The 21,976-nt window shown below is 66.6% G+C and overlaps 2 protein-coding genes across 2 annotated transcripts; both read right to left on the reverse strand.

Moving 5' to 3' along the window:
• Window positions 1-904: 904 nt before the first annotated feature.
• ANKRD39 (ankyrin repeat domain 39) lies at window positions 905-3,212 on the reverse strand. The gene is made up of 4 exons (XM_069035416.1): window positions 2,589-3,212; window positions 2,324-2,427; window positions 1,634-1,837; window positions 905-1,441 (listed from the first exon to the last, which is right to left on the reverse strand). The coding sequence occupies exons 1-4, from the start codon at window positions 2,719-2,721 to the stop codon at window positions 1,304-1,306; spliced, it is 579 nt and encodes a 192-aa protein (XP_068891517.1). The 5' UTR covers window positions 2,722-3,212; the 3' UTR covers window positions 905-1,303.
• Window positions 3,213-4,051: 839 nt separating this feature from the next.
• Window positions 4,052-18,320, reverse strand: SEMA4C (semaphorin 4C). The gene is made up of 14 exons (XM_069035621.1): window positions 18,191-18,320; window positions 15,199-15,347; window positions 15,049-15,111; window positions 14,324-14,422; window positions 13,235-13,331; window positions 13,045-13,161; window positions 12,633-12,778; window positions 8,706-8,881; window positions 7,870-8,014; window positions 6,726-6,948; window positions 6,517-6,632; window positions 6,279-6,436; window positions 5,928-5,998; window positions 4,052-5,783 (listed from the first exon to the last, which is right to left on the reverse strand). The coding sequence occupies exons 1-14, from the start codon at window positions 18,318-18,320 to the stop codon at window positions 4,942-4,944; spliced, it is 2,532 nt and encodes an 843-aa protein (XP_068891722.1). The 3' UTR covers window positions 4,052-4,941.
• Window positions 18,321-21,976: the final 3,656 nt, after the last annotated feature.

The following is a 21,976-nucleotide window of genomic DNA, read 5'->3' on the forward strand; positions in this document are numbered from 1 at the left end:
GTTCCCTGGGTGAACTCCAGTAAGTTATTGGGAGAAGGTTTAATTATTTTTGTTAATCACATCTCGACGATCAGTTCCTAGGTCCTTCCGCGGGGAGATTTTAGAAGAAATAATAATAATAATAATTAATAATAATAATTAATAATTAATAATAACAAGAAGCCAGGACAGGGAGAGGTTAAAAAAAAAAAAAAAAAAAAAAAGAAAAGAAAAAAAAAAAAAAAAAGCCCCTTTTTTATTAAATCTTCCTCTATGCAAAACCCCCCCCTCACCCCCACCCCCACCTTTCCTCCTCCCCCGGGAATTCCTATTTATTGTTCAGGTTTGATTTGTATATTTGGGGAGCTCGGGCCCCCGGGGGGGGCGGGGGGGATGGGGGGGGGGGGCCGGGCCTCCCCCTCCCGGTTGTGCCCCCTCCCCCCACCGCCTCCCCCTCCCGGTTGTGAAACCGACCGTGGAATTTTATTTCATGGGGTTTTTTTGAGGGGTTTTTTTGCCAGATGGGTTAATAAAAATCTATATCTGTACCTGGGTGTGCTCCGCGGGGGGGGGGGGGGGGGGGAGGGGGGGTCCCGGTTACCGGAGGGGCCCCGGTTACCGGGGAGGGCGCGGGGCCGCTTTAAAAGGACGCGGCGCCTTTAAATCTTCCCCGGGCCTTGTTTATACCGCCAGGCTCCGCCCCCCCCGGAAGGCAGAGCGGGCTGTGATTGGCTGCGCTGCCTGAGGCGCGGTGGCGCGCGATTGGTTACGGTGGGCGAAGGCGCGGTACCATATGGGAGGACGAGAGGTGATTGGCTGCGGCGCAGATGGAGGCGGGACCACGGAGGAGACGTGAGAGGTGATTGGCCCAGAGGGAGGTAGTGGGCGGGGCGCGGCGGCGGGATACGAAAGTAGAAGCGGCGTCGGGACCGGAATCGGGACAGGTACAGACACCGGAACAGGTACAGACACAGGGACCGGGACCGGAATCGGGACACGTACAGACACAGGGACCGGAATCGGTACCGGGACCAGGAAAGGGACAGGTACAGACACCGGGATGGGGACTGGGACAGGGACCGGAATCGGGACCGGGACAGGCACAGGTACAGACACCGGGATCGGGAACTCACTGCTCCAACAAACGCTGCTTTCCCCCGTTTTAGTGCCTTCTTCAGGAACCAGAAACCCCTGGCAGGCCGGCGGGGGGTCTGCACCTCCCTGCCGGGGTAACCCCGGGCAGCGGGCACAGGCGGCACGGGGCCAAGGCCAGCGATGTGCCTGTGCATGGGGCGGTGGGGGTGGCCGTCCCGTGTCCGTCCCCTCAGGGGTCCAGCAGGTCCCACACGGCCGGGTGAGCCCCGTCCCGCGGGCTCCGGCCCCGGGCATCGCGGAGGGCGGCGAGGGCCGGGCGCTGTCGGAGCAGGAGGGCGCAGAGCTCGCGGTGTCCCTGCTCGGCGGCCTGGGGGGGGGGGGACACCTCCGTCACCCCCGCGGTGACACGGACACCCCCGAGCCGCCACACGCACCCCGTGGGAGGAGAACCCCCGTGCCCCCCGCCCAATTTGGGCAGGGGGATTCCCCCCGTACCCCCCCCACCCACCTTGTGGATAGGGTCCCCCCGTACCCCCCCACCTCGTCCGGGGGTCCCCACCTTGTGCAGCCCCGTTCTGCCGTCGCCGTCGGTGGCCGCGGGGTCGGCGCCGTGCGCCAGCAGCAGCTCGGTGACAGCCAGGTGGCCGCAGTAGCAGGCGCGGTGCAGCGGGGTGGCCCCGCCGGGGGTCCGGGCATCGCAGGGAGCCCCCCGCTCCAGCAGCAGCCGGCAGACCCCCAGGTGCCCGTTCCGGCTCGCGTAGTGCTGGGGGCACGGAGGGGTGGGCGAGGGGGTCCGCCTGTCCACCGGGACCACCGGGACAGGGCCGGGGCCCCCGTGCCCCCCGTACCAGGGCCGTGTACCCCCCCAGGCCGGGACCCCGTGCCCCCCGTACCAGGGCCGTGTACCCCGCCAGGCCGGGACCCCCGTGCCCCCCGTGCCCCCCGTACCAGGGCCGTGTACCCCGCCAGGCCGTGCCCCCCGTGCCCCCCGTACCAGGGCCGTGTACCCCGCCAGGCCGGGAACCCCGTGCCCCCCGTGCCCCCCGTACCAGGGCCGTGTACCCCCCCAGGCCGGGACCCCGTGCCCCCCGTACCAGGGCCGTGTACCCCCCCAGGCCGGGACCCCGTGCCCCCCGTACCAGGGCCGTGTACCCCGCCAGGCCGGGACCCCCGTGCCCCCCGTGCCCCCCGTACCAGGGCCGTGTACCCCGCCAGGCCGGGACCCCCGTGCCCCCCGTGCCCCCCGTACCAGGGCCGTGTACCCCGCCAGGTCGGGCTCCGCGGGGTCCCCGCGCCGCTCCAGCAGCTGCAGCACCCGCGCCTCGTCCCCGTCCCGCGCCGCCGCCCAGATCCCTGCGGGCACCGGGGCTGGGTCAGGCAGGGACGGACCCCCGGGCCCTGCTCGGACCCCTCCGGTACCGGTACCCCAACCCAGAGCCCCCCGAGATCCCCCGGTACCGGTACTCGGGCCCTCCTGTACCCCCATCCCCGCAGCCCCCCGGAACCCCCCGGACCCCGCTCGAAGTCCATCTCGGACAGGCTCTGGTGCACGCTGGGCACGGCCACCCGTCCCGGGCAGCACGGACCGGGCATCGCCACCCGGCCGGGGCAGCACGGACCGGGCGGCGAGCGGCGACCACCGGCCATGGCCCCGCCGGGAGCGGGGGGCACGGAAAGGGCCGAGGGGAGACGGAAAGGCCCGAGGGAAGACGGAAAGGGCCGAGGCGAGACGGAAAGGGCCGAGGCGAGACGGAAAGGGCCGAGGGAAGACGGAAAGGGCCGAGGGAAGACGGAAAGGGCCGAATAAGAACGGGAAAGGCCGAGGGAGAACGGAAAGAGACCGAGCGAGAGCGGGAAGTGTCGAGGGAAGCCGAGAAACGCCGAGGGAAGGCGTGAAGAGCCGAAGAGGTGCGGAAAATGCCGAACGGGACGGAAAGGGGGCGAGAAAACGCCGAGTGAAGACGGAAAGAGCCGAAAGAGGATGAACGGGGCCGGAAAATGCCGAATGAAGACGGAAAGGACCGAAGGGGAGGATGAAAGAAGCCGGAAAACACCGAAGGAAACCGGGAAGGGCCGAAGGCGGCCGAAGGGCCCCTGCCCCGGCCGTTAGGGCGCATGCGCACTCTCCAGTTTCCCCCCGCAGAGCCCCGGTGCCGCCGCCAGGGGGCGCCAGCGGCCGCTCGAAGCCCCCTGAGGGGACCCGGGGATCCCCCCCGGTTTTGGGGTCCCCAATCCCCCCTTCCTCTGCTCTGGGGTCTCAGGGATCCCAGCCCGTCCTCTATGGGGTTCCAGGGATCATCTGCCCCCAGTTTTGGGGTCCCCAGGGATCACCCTCCCCAGCAATGGGGGTCCCAGGGCTCCCCTTCCCCAGTTACGGGAGTCCAAGGCTCCCATCTCCCCCCACTATGGGGACCCAGGGATCATCCCCCCGTTATGGGGTCCCCAAGCCTCACCCCCACCCAGAAACGGGGGTCCCAGCGCTCCCCCTCCCCGTTACGGGATCCCAGCCCTGCCCCGCACCCCCAGCCCCATTTCCCACGCCCCGGGCACCCCCTGACCCCGTTCCCAGCGCTCCCCCCCCGATCCCGGTCCCGTTTCCGGCTCCTTTCCCAGCAGAGCCTCCCCAGGGACCCCCCCCGCGCTGACCCCGGGCCCGGCCCGGCCCCCCCCGCCTGGGAACGGCTCCGCTTTGCCCTTTTATAGCCCCGCTTTGCCCTTTTATAGCCCCGCTTTGCCCTTTTATAGCCCCGCCGGAGCTTTTTCCGTGAGCTCAGCGCGGGAGGGGGCCCAGAGCCCCCCCCCAGAACCAACCGCGGCCCCCGCGGGCGCCGCTTTCAGAGAGAAATCCGGGATTTTCGGGTTTTTTGGTTTTTTGGTTTTTTTTTCGAACTCCTTTTATTATTAATATAAAAATACTCACGTATTTACAGCAAATAAATATATTTCGGTAACAAATAAATTACACTGGGGGGGAGGGGGTTATACAAAAGGGGAGGGGGTCGTGCAGGGGGACAGGCGGGGAGGGAGGGGGACAAACAGCCAGGGCAGGGTGGGGACAGAGCCCTGGGAGGGGGGACACGGAGGGAGGCGGGGGGCGATAGAAAAGTTGTCAGGAAGAAAAAACCCGATCGGTTCGGAAATCAGCCCAAAAAAACGGCCCGCGGCCACCGCCCGGGGGGGCGAGCACGGGGCCCGGGGGGGCGAGCACGGAGCCCGGGGGGGCCCCAAGGTCTGTCCCTGCAGGGGGACGCGGTACCGAAGGCGGAGGCGGTGACCGGGAGCAGCTCCGGGGCCCAAGACGGGCACCGGGAGCCCGGAGGGGACGCCCGGAGGGGACACGGTGACACGGCCCCGGGGCAGGGCCAGGTTGGTACCGGTGCCAGGGTGACACTTGTGTCCCCAGGGCGGGTGCCCAGGGGACAGTCCTGTGCCCAGCGTGGGAGTCCCGTCCCCAAGGCAGACAGCGGTGTCAGGGTGACAATCCCGTCCCCCAGGTGGGCACCACTGCCGGGGTGACAATCCCATCCCCAGCGCAGGTACCGGTGCTGGGGGTGACGCTCCCGTCACCAAGGTGGGCGCTGGGGTGACCATCCTGTCCCCAAGGTGGGCACCGGTGCCAGCGTGTCAGTCCCCAAGGTGGGCACTGGCACTGGGGTGACCGTCCTGTCCCCAGGGCAGGTACCAGCACGGCGCTCCTGGCCCCAAGCTGCGTCCCAGTGCCGGCGTGTCAGTCCCCGAGCTGGGCGCCGGCACCGGCGGGGTGACAACCCTGTCCCCAGGGCAGGCGCTGCGGTGACACCGCCGTCCCCAAGCCGGGTGCCGGGTGCGCCGTGCCCGCGCCGGGGTGCCCGAGCTGAGGTAGCGCTGTCACACCGACGACTCCTCGGGGTTGGAGTCGGGCAGGGGCTGGCGCTGCTGCAGCTTGCGCCGCAGCTCCTCGGCCAGGTCGGCGCAGGCCGGGCGCTCCTCGGCGCCCAGCGCCAGCCGGATGTAGCCGTTGGACGCGGAGCCGCGCAGGGGGCCCAGGTGGATGCGGGTGGGCGAGTGCAGCGGCTGCCCGGGGATGGCGGCGGGCGGCGACGCGGCGCCGGGGCCGCCGTTGCGGCAGCAGGCGCTGCCGGCCGTGCTGGCGTGGCCCGGCACGATCTTGAGCGACCCGTCCGAGTAGTAGTAGCTGGAAGGGTCCCAGAGCTTCTCGTCCGAGTCGGAGGCGGCGCTGGACACGAAGCGCGGGCTGGGCGGCTCCTTGGGCAGCTCGATGGGGTACACCAGGGTGCTCTCGATGGCCTTGGCGCCCTTGCCCAGCTCCTGGCGCAGCCGGCGCCACAGCGACAGCACGGCCAGCAGCAGCAGCAGGCACAGGGCGCCCAGGCACACGGCCAGCACCCACACCACGCCCAGGCTCTCCAGCGGCGCCCGCGTCTCCAGCGGCGCCCCCGGCCCCGCCAGCACGGCCACCCGGTACTCCTGGGCGGCCAGGCGGGCGCCCTGCTCCTCGGCCAGGCAGCGGTACGTGCCGCTGTGCTGCGCGCCCGCGCCCGGCACCACCAGCGCCCGCAGCCGCGCCTCGCCCAGCACCAGCACCTGCTCGGCCGCCAGCGCCCGGCCCTCGAAGGTCCAGAGCGCCCGCGCCAGGTTGGAGCCCAGGCGGCACGTGAGGACCAGGTCCGTGCCCGCCACCACCGTCACGTTCTTGGGCGTGAGGGGCCCTGCGGGGAGCCGGAGGTCAGTGGGGATGGGGGTGGGGTGGGATCCATGGGGTGGGACGGGATGGGGTGGGATCGGATGGGATGCGATGGGATGGGATGGATGGGATGGGGACACCCACCCGTGTGGCACTGGGAGGGGCTCACCTTGCTTGGCCACCTGTGGCACGGAGCAGGCGCCGGTGTCGGAGCTCAGCACGTCCTGCACCAGGTGGGAGCTGCGGGAGGAGGGCACAGTGAGGGGGGTCCTCGTGGTGTCCCCTCCCCAGGGACCTGACCTGGGAGGGACCCACTGGGATCCCTGACCCAACCCCTGGCCCTGCACTGACACCCCAAAATCATCCCACCCTGGGCATCCCTGGCAGCGCTGTCCAAACGCTCCTGGAGCAGCCTCGGGGCCGTGCCCGGCACCCTCTGGGGGAAGAACCTTTCCCAAAATCCAGCCTGACCCTCCGTGGCCCAGCTCCAGCCGTTCCCGGCGCCCCCGGTGCCCCGTACCCGTTGTGGCCGTCGGTGCGGACGCAGGCGCTGCGGTTGCGGCTCCAGGCGCAGTAGGGGTCCCGTGCCAGGACGCAGTCGGTGCAGGACTGGTAGCGCCCGCAGTCGGCCAGGGGCAGCTGTGCCACCTGCAAGCGGGACCCGGCGAACAGCAGCTTCTGCCGGGGGCGGGGGGACGGCGCTGAGGTGACGCCGCCGGCTGACGCCGCCGTGGCACCGCCAGCCCCGCCCCGCTCACCTTGGTGCCCGCCAGCGCCAGGCTCTCCACGGGCTGCGCCGGCTCGAACACCTGCAGCTCCTCCACCAGGTGGATGTGGGTGCCCAGATCCAGCGCCTTGTGCACCCAGCCGTCACCTGCGGCGGGCACGGCGGGCGCTCAGGCACGGGGCCGCCCCGGGCAGCGTCCCCCCCCCCCGTGCCCCCCGTGCCCCCCGCGCCCGGCGCTACCTGTGCCGATGAACAGCACCTCGTAGGTGGCCCCGTCCAGCCCTGCCACGCGGTCCACCACGAGCTGGGTGAAGTTGGCGTCCTTCTTGAGCAGCAGCGGGCGCCCGCGCTGCGGCGGCACCGGCTCGTCCATCAGCGGGTGCTTCTTGGCGAAGTTGAGCGTGTTGTCCGGCAGCTCCAGAGAGCTGGCAAAGCCGTTCTGACGGTGCCAGTCCGTGATGCACTGCGCGGGGAGAGGGCACCGGGCGCGCTCAGGGGCTGGGAGGGGGTCCCACGTCCCCTCAGGAGGGCACAGAGGGCGCATGGGATCACAAACCCTCTTAGGAGGGCATAAAAGGCACGTGGGTGGATCCCAAATCGTCTTAGGAGAGCACAAGGGATCCCAGTGCCCCTTGGGAGGGCACAGATGGATCCCAAAGCCTCTCAGGAGGGCACGTGGGATCCCAAATCCTTTCAGGAGGGCACGTGGATGGATCCCAGTCCCTCAGGGGGCACCACCAGTCCCATGGATGGATCCCAGCCCCATGGATGGATCCCAGTCCCTCGGGGGGCACCACCAGCCCCATGGATGGATCCCAGCCCCATGGATGGATCCCAATCCCTCTGAGGGCACCACCAGTCCCATGGATGGATCCCAGTCCCATGGATGGATCCCAGCCCCATGGATGGATCCCAGTCCCTCTGAGGGCACCACCAGCCCCATGGATGGATCCCAGCCCCATGGATGGATCCCAGTCCCTCGGGGGGCACCCTCAGCCCCATGGATGGATCCCAGCCCCATGGATGGATCCCACTGCCCTGTGGATGGATCCCAGTCCCTCAGGGGGCACCCCCAGCCCCATGGATGGATCCCAGCCCCATGGATGGATCCCAGTCCCTCGGGGGGCACCACCAGCCCCATGGATGGATCCCAGCCCCATGGATGGATCCCAATCCCTCTGAGGGCACCACCAGTCCCATGGATGGATCCCAGTCCCATGGATGGATCCCAGCCCCATGGATGGATCCCAGTCCCTCTGAGGGCACCACCAGCCCCATGGATGGATCCCAGCCCCATGGATGGATCCCAGTCCCTCGGGGGGCACCCCCAGCCCCACATCCGGAGCCCGCCCGCCCGCAGCCCGCTGCCGGTGCCCGCACTCACCGCGCCGGGCCGGGGGCTGGGCACCTCTCCCGAGTAGCGTCCCCACTTCTGCGCCTGCTCGCGGTACTCCTTGTAGGGCCCCTCGAAGGCCTTCCTCACCTCCAGGATGTGGTAGCGGCAGATGGCCGACACGTCCACGTCCCCCCTGCGGGCACACCAGCGGTTGGCAGCCAACGGATCCCGGACACGGCCACTATGGGCACTGGGACACGGCCACCATGGGCACCGTGGGCACCTGGGCAAGGCCACCATGGGCACCGGGACACAGCCACCATGGTGACCATGGGCACCAGGGCACCTGGGAAAGGCCACTGCAGCCACCGGGACACGGCCACCATGGGCACCAGGGCACCAGGACAAAGCCACCACGGCCACCAAAACAAGGTTACCATGGGCATCAGGACAAGGCCACCATGGGCACAGGCACACAGGCACCATGGGCACTATGGGCACCAGGACAAAGCCACCACGGCCACCAGGACAAGGCCACCATGAGCACAGGCACACAGCCACCACGGCCACCAGGACAAGGCCACCACGGGCACGGGCACGCAGCCACCATGGGCACCAGGACAAGGCCACCACGGGCACGGGCACGCAGCCACCACGGCCACCAGGACAAGGCCACCACGGGCACGGGCATGCAGCCACCACGGCCGCCAGGACAAGGCCACCACGGGCACGGGCATGCAGCCACCACGGGCACCAGGACAAGGCCACCACGGGCACGGGCACGCAGCCACCACGGGCACCAGGACAAGGCCACCGCAGCCACCGGGACACGGCCAGCAGCGTGGGCGCCGTGGCCCGGCGGCGCCGTCCCCGCGGGCACTCACCAGCGGGCGCGGAAGACGCCGAAGAAGGCGGTGTCCTGCCAGCGGGCGCCGGGCAGCGTGAACACGGCCTGCAGGCGGTTGAAGTGCAGCTGCTGCTCCGGCGCCGAGCACAGCAGGCGCGCCTTGAGGAACGACGTCCACTTCTTCTGCAGCGTCCGCGCGCCGCCCACGTCCCCCTGCGCGGGCACACCGACACCGCCGTGACCGCGGGCACCGCGACAAGGCCGCCGGGGTGAGCAGGGGCACCGAGGCAAGGCCACCAGGGTGACCATGGGCACCGGGACATGGCCACCATGGGCACTGGGACAAGGCCAGCAGGGTGACCATGGGCACCGGGACATGGCCACCATGGGCACTGGGACAAGGCCACCAGGGTGACCATGGGCACCGGGACATGGCCATCATGGGCACTGGGACAAGGCCACCATGGTCATCATGGGCACCGGGACAAGGCCACCAGGGGCACTGGGACATGGCCACCATGGTCACCGCAACAAGGCCACCAGGGTGACCATGGGCACTGGGACAAGGCCACCATGGTCATCATGGGCACCAGGACAAGGCCACCATGGTCATCACGGCAAGGCCACCAGGGTGACCATGGGCACCAGGACAAGGCCACCATGGTCATCATGGGCACCGGGACAAGGCCACCAGGGTGACCATGGGCACCGGGACATCGCCACCATGGGCACTGGGACAAGGCCACCAGGGTGACCATGGGCACTGGGACAAGGCCACCATGGTCATCACAGGCACCACAACAAGGCCACCAGGGTGACCATGGGCACCGGGACATCGCCACCATGGGCACTGGGACAAGGCCACCAGGGTGACCATGGGCACCGGGACAAGGCCACCATGGGCACTGGGACAAGGCCACCAGGGTGACCATGGGCACCGGGACAAGGCCACCATGGGCACTGGGACAAGGCCACCAGGGTGACCATGGGCACCGGGACATGGCCATCATGGGCACTGGGACAAGGCCACCAGGGTGACCATGGGCACCGGGACAAGGCCACCATGGGCACTGGGACAAGGCCACCAGGGTGACCATGGGCACCAGGACAAGGCCGCCATGGTCATCACGGGCACCGGGACAAGGCCACCAGGGTGACCATGGGCACCAGGACAAGGCCACCACGGGCACACCCTAATGTTGGATGACGTTATTAAAATAACAGTAAATATAATAATGGAATTATTAATAAAGGTGCATTGGTTTCATGGTGGTCATCATCATTATCATGTATTATACATGAAAAAATTAATGATAATAATTAATGTAACAATAAAAATAAAAATGGAATTATTAATAAAGGTGCATTGGTTTCATGATGGTCATCATCATTATACATGAAAAAATTAATGATAATAATAAATATAATAATAGGTATAATAATAAATAGAAAAATGGAACTATTAATAAAGGTGCATTGGGTTTCATGGTGGTCATCATTATGTATTATCCACGAAAAAATTAATGATAATGATGAATATAATAACGGGGTGATTAATAGGAATGCATCAATTTCCTGATGATGGCAGGAATAATAACAATAATCTAAACATCAATAAAAGTGCATTAATTTCATCATCATTACGATGAGAGTGGAAATATTAACAGAAATGCATTCATTTTATTATGATAATAATAATAATGATATTAATGGAATGCATTCGTTTTTTGATGATGAGGGTCATAATAATGGAAATATTAATTAAAATGCATTAATTCTGTTATTAATAATAATAATAATAATAATAATGGGAAAAGTAATAAAAATACCTTAACTCCATGATTAATGTTGATAATAATAATGACGATGACGACAGAAACATCAATAAAAATGCATTAATTTCATTGTTAATACTGATGATAAGAATAATGACGATGATGGCAGAAATATTAATAAAAATGCATTCATTCCGTGACGATTAATATTAATAATAATGATGATGATGACAATAGAAGTATTAATAAAAATGCATTAATCCCATGTTTAATATTAATAATAATATGATGATAGAAGTATTAAAAATGCATTAATTCCATTATTAATATTAATAATAATAATGATGATGACGATAGAAGCGTTAATAAAAATGCATCCATTCTATGATGATAATATTAATATTAGTAATAATAATAAGGATGATGGCGATAGAAACCTTAATAAAAACGCATTCATCCCATGATGATGAATATTAATATTGATAATAATAACGATGATAACGACAGAAACCTTAATAAAAACCCATCCCGTGCCCTGCTGGGCTTGGCGCTGGGGGTGCATTGGGGTGGACAAACCCCACAGCGCTGGCACTGCCCAAAGCCCCGCCAACTCCGCACCCCGACCAGCGGCTCCGGGAGTGCCCCCAGTGCCCCCAGAGTCCCCAGTGTCCCAGTGTCCCCAGTGTCCTCAGTGTCCCCAGAGTCCCCAGTGCCCCCAGTGTCCTCAGTGTCCCCAGTGTCCTCAGTGCCCCCAGTGTCCCAGTGTTCCCAGTGCCCCCAGAGTCCCCAGTGTCCCAGTGTCCCCAGTGTCCCCAGTGTCCCAGTGTCCCCAGTGCCCCAGTGTCCCCAGTGTCCCAGTGTCCCCAGTGCCCCCAGAGTCCCCAGTGTCCCAGTGTCCCCAGTGTTCCCAGTGCCCCCAGAGTCCCCAGTGTCCCAGTGTCCCCAGTGTCCCAGTGTCCCCAGTGCCCCAGTGTCCCCAGTGCCCCCAGAGTCCTCAGTGTCCCCAGTGTCCCAGTGTCCCCAGTGTCCCCAGTGTCCCCAGTGTCCTCAGTGTCCCAGTGTTCCCAGTGTCCCCAGTGTCCCCAGTGCCCCCAGAGTCCCCAGTGTCCCCAGTGTCCTCAGTGCCCCCAGTGTCCCCAGTGTCCCCAGTGTCCTCAGTGCCCCCAGTGTCCCCAGTGTCCTCAGTGCCCCCAGTGCCCCCAGTGCCCCCAGTGTCCCCAGTGTCCCCAGTGTCCTCAGTGCCCCCAGTGCCCCAGTGTCCCCAGTGTCCCCAGTGTCCTCAGTGCCCCCAGTGCCCCCAGTGTCCCAGTGTCCCCAGTGTCCCCAGTGTCCTCAGTGCCCCCAGAGTCCCCAGTGTCCCAGTGTCCCCAGTGCCCCCAGTGCCCCCAGTGCCCCCAGTGTCCCCAGTGCCCCCAGTGCCCCCAGTGTCCCAGTGTTCCCAGTGCCCCCAGAGTCCCCAGTGCCCCCAGTGCCCCCAGTGTCCCAGTGTCCCCAGTGTCCCCAGTGTTCCCAGTGCCCCCAGTGTCCCCAGTGCCCCCCGTGTCCTCAGTGCCCCCAGTGTCCCAGTGTCCCCAGCATCCCCAGCGTCCCCAGTGCCCCCAGTGTCCCAGTGTCCCCAGTGTCCCAGTGTCCTCAGTGCCCCCAGTGTCCTCAGTGTCCCCAGTGTCCTCAGTGCCCCCAGTGCCCCCAGAGTCCCCAGTGCCCCCAGAGTCCCCAGTGTCCTCAGTGCCCCCAGTGTCCTCAGTGTCCCCAGTGTCCTCAGTGCCCCCAGTGTCCCCAACACCCCCAGTACCCCCAGTGTCCCCAGTGCCCCCAGCACCCCCAGTACCCCAGTGCCCCCAGTACCCCCAGTGTCCCCAACACCCCCAGTGCCCCCAGTACCCCCAGCATCCCCAGCGCCCCCAGCGTCCTCAGTGCCCGCAGTGCCCCCAGTACCCCCAGTGCCCCCAGCACCCCCAGTACCCCAGTGCCCCCAGCACCCCCAGTACCCCAGTGCCCCCAGTACCCCCAGTGCCCCCAGCACCCCCAGTGCCCCAGTGCCCCCAGCACCCCCAGTACCCCAGTGCCCCCAGTACCCCCAGTGCCCCCAGCACCCCCAGTACCCCAGTGTCCCCAACACCCCCAGTACCCCCAGTGTCCCCAGTGCCCCCAGCGTCCCCAGCACCCCCAGTGCCCCAGTGCCCCCGTACCTTGCAGACCCGTGCCACGCGTGCCACCACCTGCTCGGCGTAGCAGTCGTACTCGACGGCGCGCTCGCTGAAGAAGAAGTACACCTTGTCGTCGTCACCGCTGCCCGCGCTCTCCGGCACGAACGCCGACGCCACGAAGTGGGGCTCTGCAAAGCCGCAGCGTCAGGCCCGTGCCCTGCCCCGTGCCCTGCCCCGTGCCCTGTGCCCCGTGCCCTCCCCGTGCCCTCCCCGTGCCCTCCCCGTGCCCTGCCCCGTGCCCTGCCCCGTGCCCTGTGCCCCGTGCCCTCCCCGTGCCCTCCCCGTGCCCTCCCCGTGCCCTCCCCGTGCCCTGCCCCGTGCCCTGTGCCCCGTGCCCTGCCCCGTGCCCTGCCCCGTGCCCTCCCCGTGCCCTCCCCGCGGCCCCCGTGCCCACCGTTGAGCCACGAGGTGAGGTACTCCGTCTTCATGGAGTAGTGCGGGCCCAGGTTGCGCAGGATGACGGGCTCCGTGCCCAGGAAGTTGTTGAAGGTGGCGGAGTAGAGCTCCCCGTCTGTGAGGGAGGGATTTAGGGGCGTGGCGGGCGCGGGGGGCACCTCCCCGGGGACGCCAGCGGGGTCACCTACCCACGATGAGGCCGGTGTGGCCCTTGGTGGGGTCGTAGGGACACTTCCCTTTGCCGTCCTCAAATGCCACCGGGTCCAAGGTGAAGCCGGACAGCTCCTGGGGGGCACAGGGGTGGGTGGGGGTCCCTAATTCATGTGCCCCCCCACCCAGACAGGCCCCAGGCACTTGGACAGCCCCCCAGGTGACCCTTCTGGGACAGGGACAGTGCTGGATGAGGGACAGGGACACCCCCCAGATGATCCTTCTGGGACAGGGACAGTCATGAACAACCCATCAAGGGGACAGGGATACCCTTAAATGATGGTCCTGGGGACAGGGACAGCCCTGGGTGATCCTTCTGGGACCAGGGACAGCCCTGGGTGAGCTGCCAAGGGGACAGGGACACCACTAAATTATGCTCCTGGAGACAAGGATATCCCTGAACCACCTTCCTGAGGACAGGGACACCCCTGCATGACGCTCCCGGGGACAGGGACACTTGTAGATGACCCATTATGGGGACAAGGACACCCATCCATGACCCTGCTGGACACAGGGACACTGCTGGGTGACCCATTACGGGGACAGGGACATCCCTGGAGCACCCTCCTGGGAACAAACGCCCCTGGATGATTGATTATGGGGACAAGGATGTCCCTGGATGATGCTCCTGGGGGCACAAACACCCCTGGATGATTGATTATGGGGACAAGGATGTCCCTGGATGATGCTCCTGGGGGCACAAACACCCCTGGATGATTGATTATGGGGACAAGGATGTCCTTGGATGATGCTCCTGGGGGCACAAACACCCCTGGATGATTGATTATGGGGACAAGGATGTCCTTGGATGATGCTCCTGGGGGCACAAACACCCCTGGACCACCCTGGGGACAGAGACCCCTCTCAGATGACCCCTCTGGACACAGGGACACCCCCTGAATGTCCCTCCTGTGGACAGGGCACAGGAGACACCCTCAACCCTCCCTCACGGACGCAAAACCACCCCAAATGCCACCCCTGGGGACAGGGACGCCCCGCAGGGCCTCATCCCCAGGGGGCAGGGGGGAGAATTTGGGATCGCCCAGGTTTTGGGGCCCCCCACTCACGATGTAGGTGCACTTGGGCTGGAAGGCGTAGGTGCCGCAGGCGTAGAGGTGGGAGCTGTTGTAGCTCTGCAGGAAGCGCACGTAGTTGAAGCAGTCGGTCTGGGAGGGGACAGAGGGGACATCAGGGGGGTGACAACATGGCAGGGTCCTGGGCACGGGGACAAGGGACACAGCACGGGGACGGTGGCACGGAGAAGGGGTGGGGGTCCAGATATGGGGACGGTGGCACAGCAAAGGGGTGGGGGTCCCAGATATGGGGACAGTGGAACGGTGAAGGGGTGGGGGTCCAGATATGGGGACAGTGGAACGGTGAAGGGGTGGGGGTCCAGATATGGGGATGGTGGCACAGCAAAGGGGTGGGGGTCCTGAGTGTGGGGACAAGGGACATGGGGACAGTGACACAGCTGAGGGGTGGGGACAAGGGACACTGGCACAGGAACGGTGGCACGGCTGAGGAGTGGGCATCCCAAATGCGGGGACAAGGGACACTGGCACAGAACAAGAATAGAGGATGGGGGGCACTGCCACCGCACGGGGACAGGACAATGGGGCACGGCACGGGGACACAGGGCACGGCACGGGGACACAGGGCACGGCACGGGGACAGGGCAATGGGGCACGGCACGGGGACACAGGGCACGGCAGATGGGGGACACAGGGTGCCAGCACGGGGGGACACACCCCGGGGTGCCCCAAACCCCATCCCCCAGCACCGCTGTGCCCACCTGGTTGTTCTTGCCCTTCTGCACGCACTCCGCTTTCTTCTCCACGGGCGCCTCCCAGGAGATCTGGAGGTGGGAGAGGGGTCAGGGGCTGGAATGTCACCCCCCGCCCCAAATCCCCTCCCCCGGTTTTGGGGCGCCCCGGGGCCTCACCGCCGCCTTGAGCTCCACGGTGCCGGTGGCCAGGGCGAACACGGCCTCGCGGGCGCCCACGTAGAGCAGCCCCTCGGCCTCGTCCAGCGTCAGCGTCAGGTAGTGCGAGACCCCGCCCTGAGAGAAGCGCTTGGCTGCGTCCTGCAGCTCTGCGGGGACACGGGGACACCGGGCTGGGACCCCACAGCACCCCAGCCCTGCCAGACCCCATCCCACAGCTCCATGGGGACACCGGGCTGGGACCCCACAGCACCCCAGCCCTGCCAGACCCCATCCCACAGCTCCATGGGGACACCGGATGGGAACCCACAGCACCCCAGCCCTGCCAGACCCCATCCCACAGCTCCATGGGGACACCAGGCTGGGACCCCACAGCACCCCAACCCTGCCAGACCCCATCCCACAGCTCCATGGGGACATGGGGACACCGGATGGGACCCCACAGCACCCCAACCCTGCCAGACCCCATCCCACAGCTCCATGGGGACACCGGGCTGGGACCCCACAGCACCGCAGCCCTGCCAGACCCCATCCCACAGCTCCATGGGGACACTGGATGGGACCCCACAGCACCCCAACCCTGCCAGACCCCATCCCACAGCTCCATGGGGACATCGGATGGGACCCCACAGCACCCCAGCCCTGCCAGACCCCATCCCACAGCTCCATGGGGACATGGGGACACCGGATGGGACCCCACAGCACCCCAGCCCTGCCAGACCCCATCCCACAGCTCCATGGGGACATGGGGACACCAGGCTGGGACCCCACAGCACCGCAGCCCTGCCAGACCCCATCCCACAGCTCTGCAGGGACACCAGACGGGGACCCTACAGCACCCCCCGCCCCCGCCAGACCCCCTGATGCCCCCAGGCCCCGTGTCACACAAAGGGCCCTTTGTCACTGGCGGTGCTGGGCGAACACAGTGGCCTTTGCAGGGACCCTGTGGCCCCCCCGCGCCCCCCGGCCACCCCCGGGCCCCGCAGAAAGGAACCATTGACGGGACAGCGCCGAGGCCCCCGGGCAGGGACAGGAACGTGGGGCTGGCACGGCACGGGGACAGTGGCACGGCTGAGGGTGGGGGTCCCGGGCGTGGGGACAAGGGACACTGCACAGGAACGGTGGCACAGCTGAGGGTGGGCGTCCCAAATATGGGGACAAGGGACAGGGATGACGGTCCCAGGCGTGGGGACAGGGGACACGGCACGGGGACAGCACGGGGACAGTGGCACGGTGAAAGGAGCAAAGTGTCAGGCACGGGACAGTGGCACAGCAGAGGGGTGGGGTCTGGCATGGGGACAGGGGACACGGCACGGGGACACTGGCACAGAACAAGGATAGAGGATGGGGGGCACTGCCACCGCACGGGGACAGGACAATGGGGCACGGCACGGGGACACAGGGCACGGCACGGGGACAGGGACACTGGAGCTGGCACGGCACGGGGACACAGGACACAGCATGGGGACAGGGACACTGGAGCTGGCACGGCACGGGGACACAGGACACAGCATGGGGACAGGGACACTGGAGCTGGCATGGCACGGGGACAGGGACACTGGAGCTGGCACGGCACGGGGACACAGGGCACAGCATGGGGACAGGGACACTGGAGCTGGCACGGCACAGGGACAGGGACACTGGAGCTGGCACGGCAAAGGGACACAGGGCACGGCACAGGGACAGGGACACTGGAGCTGGCACGGCACGGGGACACAGGACACAGCATGGGGACAGGGACACTGGAGCTGGCACGGCACAGGGACACAGGGCACGGCACAGGGACAGGGACACTGGAGCTGGCACGGCAAAGGGACACAGGGCACGGCACAGGGACAGGGACACTGGAGCTGGCACGGCACGGGGACACAGGGCACGGCACGGGGACAGGGACACTGGAGCTGGCACGGCACAGGGACACAGGACACAGCATGGGGACAGGGACACTGGAGCTGGCACGGCAAAGGGACACAGGGCACGGCACGGGGACAGGGACACTGGAGCTGGCACGGCACAGGGACACAGGGCACGGCACAGGGACAGGGACACTGGAGCTGGCACGGCACAGGGACACGGCACAGCAGATGGGGACACAGGGCAATGGCACAGGGATGGGGACAGAGGCTGCTGGCTTGGGACAAGGGTGGAACCTCGGGGTGCTGGCAGAGAAGGGGGACGTGGCACAGGGATGGGGACAGGGGACACAGCAAAGGGATGGGGACAAGGGACGAGGCAGGATGGGACAGGATGGTGGCAGGGCGTGGGGACAGGAAACAGCAGAGGAATGGGACAAGGGACATGGCAGATGGACGGGATGGGGTGGTGGCAGGGCGTGGGCACAGGGGACACGGCACAGGGATGGGACAAGGGACACGGCACAGGGATGGGGACAGGGGACATGGCACAGGGATGGGACAAGGGACACGGCACAGGGATGGGGACAGGGGACATGGCACAGGGATGGGACAAGGGACACGGCACAGGGATGGGGACAGGGGACACAGCACAGGGATGGGGACAGGGGACACGGCACAGGGATGGGGACAGGGGACATGGCACAGGGATGGGACAAGGGACATGGCACAGGGATGGGACAAAGAACATGGCACAGGTATGGGGACAGGGGACACAGCACAGGGATGGGGACAGGGGACACGGCACAGGGATGGGACAAAGAACATGGCACAGGGATGGGGACAAGGGACACAGCACAGGGATGGGACAAGGGGCATGGCACAGGGATGGGACAAGGCACAGGGCTGAGGCTCCCAGGCACTGGCACAGGACTGGGGACACAGAGCAGCGTCCCTGCGTGTCCCCCCTCTGCCCCCCAGACCCCAGTTTGGGTTCACCCACCTGCCCCACAGCTGACAAGCTCTGGGGGGACAAAAGCCACCCGAGGCGGCGACAGCAGCCAGCACCACGCACAAGGGACACAACCAAGGCGCCCACCCGCCGTGCCTCAGTTTCCCCGCGCCCCCCTGGCACTCACCCGCGTAGGGGACAGTCCTCCTGGGCACGGCGCTCCACGAGGTCCCCGCGTCGGTGGCAGCGGCGGTGGCAGCAGCGGCGGCGGCGAGGGCCAGCAGCGAGGCGAGGGCCAGCGGCCGGCCGGGGGCCATGGCGGCACCGGGGCGGGGGGGACACCGCGGGGTCCCTGGGGGGAGACACGGCCGCGCCGGGGCCCGGTCAGCGCCGCGGGGCAGCGGCGTCACGCGGGCGGCGCGGGGACAAGGCGGCATTGAGGGAGCGCCTCGTCACGAGGCCGGGGGCACCCCACGCCCTGGGGGGGGGTCCCTGCTTCCCGACCCTGCCCCCCTGGCCCCTCCTCCGGCCGGGCTGGGCCCCGGGGGGACCCCACGGAGCAGGAAACGGAGCCCGGGCGCTCCCCACCCGCTCACATCCTGCCCGGGAACCCCCGGTGCCGCCGGGGTGCCCCCGCCGTGCCCCCGCCCCCCGCCCCGGCCGGGCAGGATGCGGCCGGGAATTGTTCTGCCCTGCCCGGCGGGAAGCAGGAAGTTGGGGGGGCCCGGGGGGGGCCCCCAGCGCCGGCTCAGGAAGGATTTCCGGGAGGGTGGGGGGCCGGGAACGGGCGTGGGAATGGGGGACATCCTGGCGGGGCTTCCTGGGGCGGGGGATGAGGGTGGCACGGGCACAGCTGGGGTGTCACGGGCACATCTGGGGTGTGATGGGCACAGCTGGGGTGTCACGGGCACAGCTGGGGTGCCACCGGCACATCTGGGGTGTCACGGGCACATCTAGGGTGTGATGGGCACAGCTGGGGTGTCACCGGCACATCTGGGGTGCCACCAGCACAGCTGGGGTGCCATGGGCACAGCTGGGATGTCACGGGCACATCTGGGGTGTGATGGGCACAGCTGGGGTGCCACCAGCACATCTGGGGTGTCACGGGCACATCTAGGGTGTGATGGGCACAGCTGGGGTGCCACCAGCACAGCTGGGATGTCACGGGCACATCTAGGGTGTGATGGGCACAGCTGGGGTGTCACCGGCACATCTGGGGTGCCACCAGCACAGCTGGGGTGCCATGGGCACAGCTGGGATGTCACGGGCACATCTGGGGTGTGATGGGCACAGCTGGGGTGCCACCAGCACATCTGGGGTGTCACGGGCACAGCTGGGGTGCTGCTGGCATGGGCAGAGTGGCATGGTCCTGCCCATAGTGCCAGAGGCAAAGAGGGGGTGCCATGGGGATCAGCTGGGGTGCAACAGGGAAAAACGGGATGCCCTGGGCATGGCTGGGGTGCAACAGGCAAATCTGGGGTGCCAAGGGCACAGCTGGGGTGCCATGGGGAAAACTGGGGTGCCCTAGGCATGGCTGGGGTGCCACAACACAGCTGGGGTGCCACAGGGAGAGCCAGGCTCCCACAGGCAAAGATGGGGTGTCATGGGCATGGCCAGGGTGCGACGGGCAAAAAACGGGGTGCCACAAGCACAGTCACAGCGCAACAGACAAATTTGGGGTGCCACAGGCCAATCTGGGGTGCCCTGGGCACGGCCGGGGTGCCACAGGAGCGGCCAAGCTGCCGTGGGCACGGCTGGGGTGCAACAGGCACGGCTGGGGTGCAACAGGCACAAGGACAGGGACAAAAGCCCAGCACGGGTGCCACAGGCCACGGCGCGTGCTGGGCACGACCCGGGTGCCACGGGCAAAGCTGGGGTGCCACGGGCACACTTGGGGTGCCCTGGGCATGGCCGGGGTGCCCAAAGCGGGGACCGGCCCCCTCAGGGTACAACAGGCACGACGGAGTCCCCGGTGTGCCCGCGTTTGGCGCTGGACACCCGGGGGTGCCCTGAGGGGCCTGGGGTGCCGCGGCCCCGGGCGGGTCCTGTCTCGGGCGGGGGGTCCCCACGGGGGTGCCAACCTGGGGGTCGCCAAGACGCTGCCCTCCCATTCCAGGGGTCCCCACGGCGCTGCCCTCCCATCCCGGGGGTCCCCACGGGGGTGCCAACCTGGGGGTCCCCACGACGCTGCCCTCCCATCCCGGGGGTCCCCACGGGGGTGCCAACCTGGGGGTCCCCACGACGCTGCCCTCCCACCCCGGGGGTCCCCACAGCCGCGCACCCCCGCGGGTGGGGGCTCCCCCCGCTCCCCCCGTTCCCCTGTTGCCCGTACCGGGGGGGGGGGGGGGTCCCGGTGCACCGACGGATCCGAGCGGCGGAGGAGGGGGAGGTCAGGGGGTGCCCCCGTTACGGGCGGGGGGATTCCGGCCCCTCCATCAACGGCGAGGGTGGGGGGGGAGCCGGTGCCGATCCCCGGTACCGGGAGGAACAAAGCGCCTCCCCCTCCTCCTCCCGCCCCCGCGGCTCCGCCACAACAATACCGGGGCGGGGCGGGGGGGCCGGACCGGCGCGGGGAGGGGGGGGCCCGCACTCACCTCGGGGCGCGGCGGCGGCGGCGGAGGCGGAGGGGCGGGAGGCGGCCGTGAGGGGCTGGGGGGGGTCCGGGGGGGGGGCCCGGCCGGGGCGGCCGGCGGCGGGAGGCGGCGGCGCGGGGCGGGGGGCCCGGCGGGGCCCGGGCGGGGCGGCGGCGGGAGGCGGCGAGGCGGGGCGGGGGCCCGGGGGGCGCGGGGGGGCCCGGCCGGGGCGCGGGAGGCGGGAGCGGCCGTGAGGGGCGGCGGCGGGAGCGCGCCGCGCGGCTCCGCGGGGCCCCGCCCCGCCCGTGACGTCACGGGCCCCCGAGGGGAGGGGGCGGCGGGTCGGGTCGGGTCAGATCGGAACCGCTCGGGTCGGCTGCCGTTGGATCGGAAGCGTTCGGAACCGCTCGGGTGGGGTGCGATCGGATCGGAACCGCTCGGGGCAGATCGGAACCGCGTCCGCTCGGAAGGGCTCGGCTCGGATCGGCTCAGAACCAGTCGGGTCCTACTGGAACCAGTTGGCTCGACCCAGCTCAGCGCAGCCCAGCTCGGCTCGGTTCGGGCCGGATCCAGAACCAGGCAGCCCGGCTCAGCTCAGCTGGGCTCAGCTCAGATCGGTTTGGATCGGGTTGGATTGGATCAGAACCAGTTGGCTCAGTTCAGATTGGCTCAGATTGCATTGGAACCAATTGGGTCCAATTGGAACCACTCAGCTCAGCTCAGTTTGGGTCGGAACCAGCAGGCTTAACTTAGCTCGGCTCGTCTTGGCTTGGCTTAACCCTGCGCCACTTGGCCTGGGCCTGGCTCAGCCCAGTTCAGCCCCACTGGCCTGGCTTGGCTCAACCAGGCTCAGCTCAGTCTGGCTCGGCCCAGTTCTCGGCTCAGCCCGGTTCGGGGTGTCCTGGTTAGGCTTAGCCCAGTTCAGGCCACCTTAACCAGTCTCAGCTCAACCCGGTTTGGCTCAGCCCAGCTTGGTTTAACCCAGGTCAGCCCAGCCTGGCTCCACTGGCCTGGTTCGGCTCAACCAGGCTCAGCTCAGCCTGGTTTCACTCACTCCAGTTTGGCTCAGTTCAGCTCAGTTTAACCAGGCTCGGCTCAGCTCATCCCAGTTCAGCCCTACTTGACCAGTCCCAGTTCAGTTCTTTTCATCCCAGTTCAGCTCAGCTCAATTCAGCCCAGTCTACCCAGTCCCACTCCAGCCCAGTTCAGCCCAGCTTGCCCAGTCCCAGTTCAGTTCTTTTCACCCCAGTTCAGCTCAGCTCATCCCAGTTCAGCCCAGCTTGCCCAGTCCCAGTTCAGCTCAGGTCATCCCAGTATAGCCCAGCTTGCCCAGTCCAGCCCAGCCCCGCTCAGTTTTGGGGTGCCCATGGCCCCGCTGCCCCCAGGACCCCCGGGATGGG

Source organism: Aphelocoma coerulescens, chromosome 22, assembly GCF_041296385.1.
Source record: "Aphelocoma coerulescens isolate FSJ_1873_10779 chromosome 22, UR_Acoe_1.0, whole genome shotgun sequence".
Lineage (NCBI taxonomy): Eukaryota > Metazoa > Chordata > Aves > Passeriformes > Corvidae > Aphelocoma > Aphelocoma coerulescens.

Bases quoted from the DNA above. Each gene is read 5' to 3' on its own strand.
- ANKRD39 (XM_069035416.1), bottom strand. From the start codon at position 2,721: ATGGCCGGTGGTCGCCGCTCGCCGCCCGGTCCGTGCTGCCCCGGCCGG. The intron at 1,838-2,323 runs GTACGGGGGGCA...CCGTGCCCCCAG, and splicing joins TGGCGGGGTACACGGCCCTG to CACTACGCGAGCCGGAACGG. The intron at 1,442-1,633 runs GTGGGGACCCCC...CCCCCCCCCCAG, and splicing joins GCAGAACGGGGCTGCACAAG to GCCGCCGAGCAGGGACACCG.
- SEMA4C (XM_069035621.1), bottom strand. From the start codon at position 18,320: ATGGCCCCCGGCCGGCCGCTGGCCCTCGCCTCGCTGCTGGCCCTCGCC. The intron at 14,423-15,048 runs GTGGGCACAGCG...GTCCCCTCCCAG, and splicing joins AGAAGGGCAAGAACAACCAG to ACCGACTGCTTCAACTACGT. The intron at 8,882-12,632 runs GTACGGGGGCAC...GTGCCCGCGCAG, and splicing joins GCGTGGCACGGGTCTGCAAG to GGGGACGTGGGCGGCGCGCG.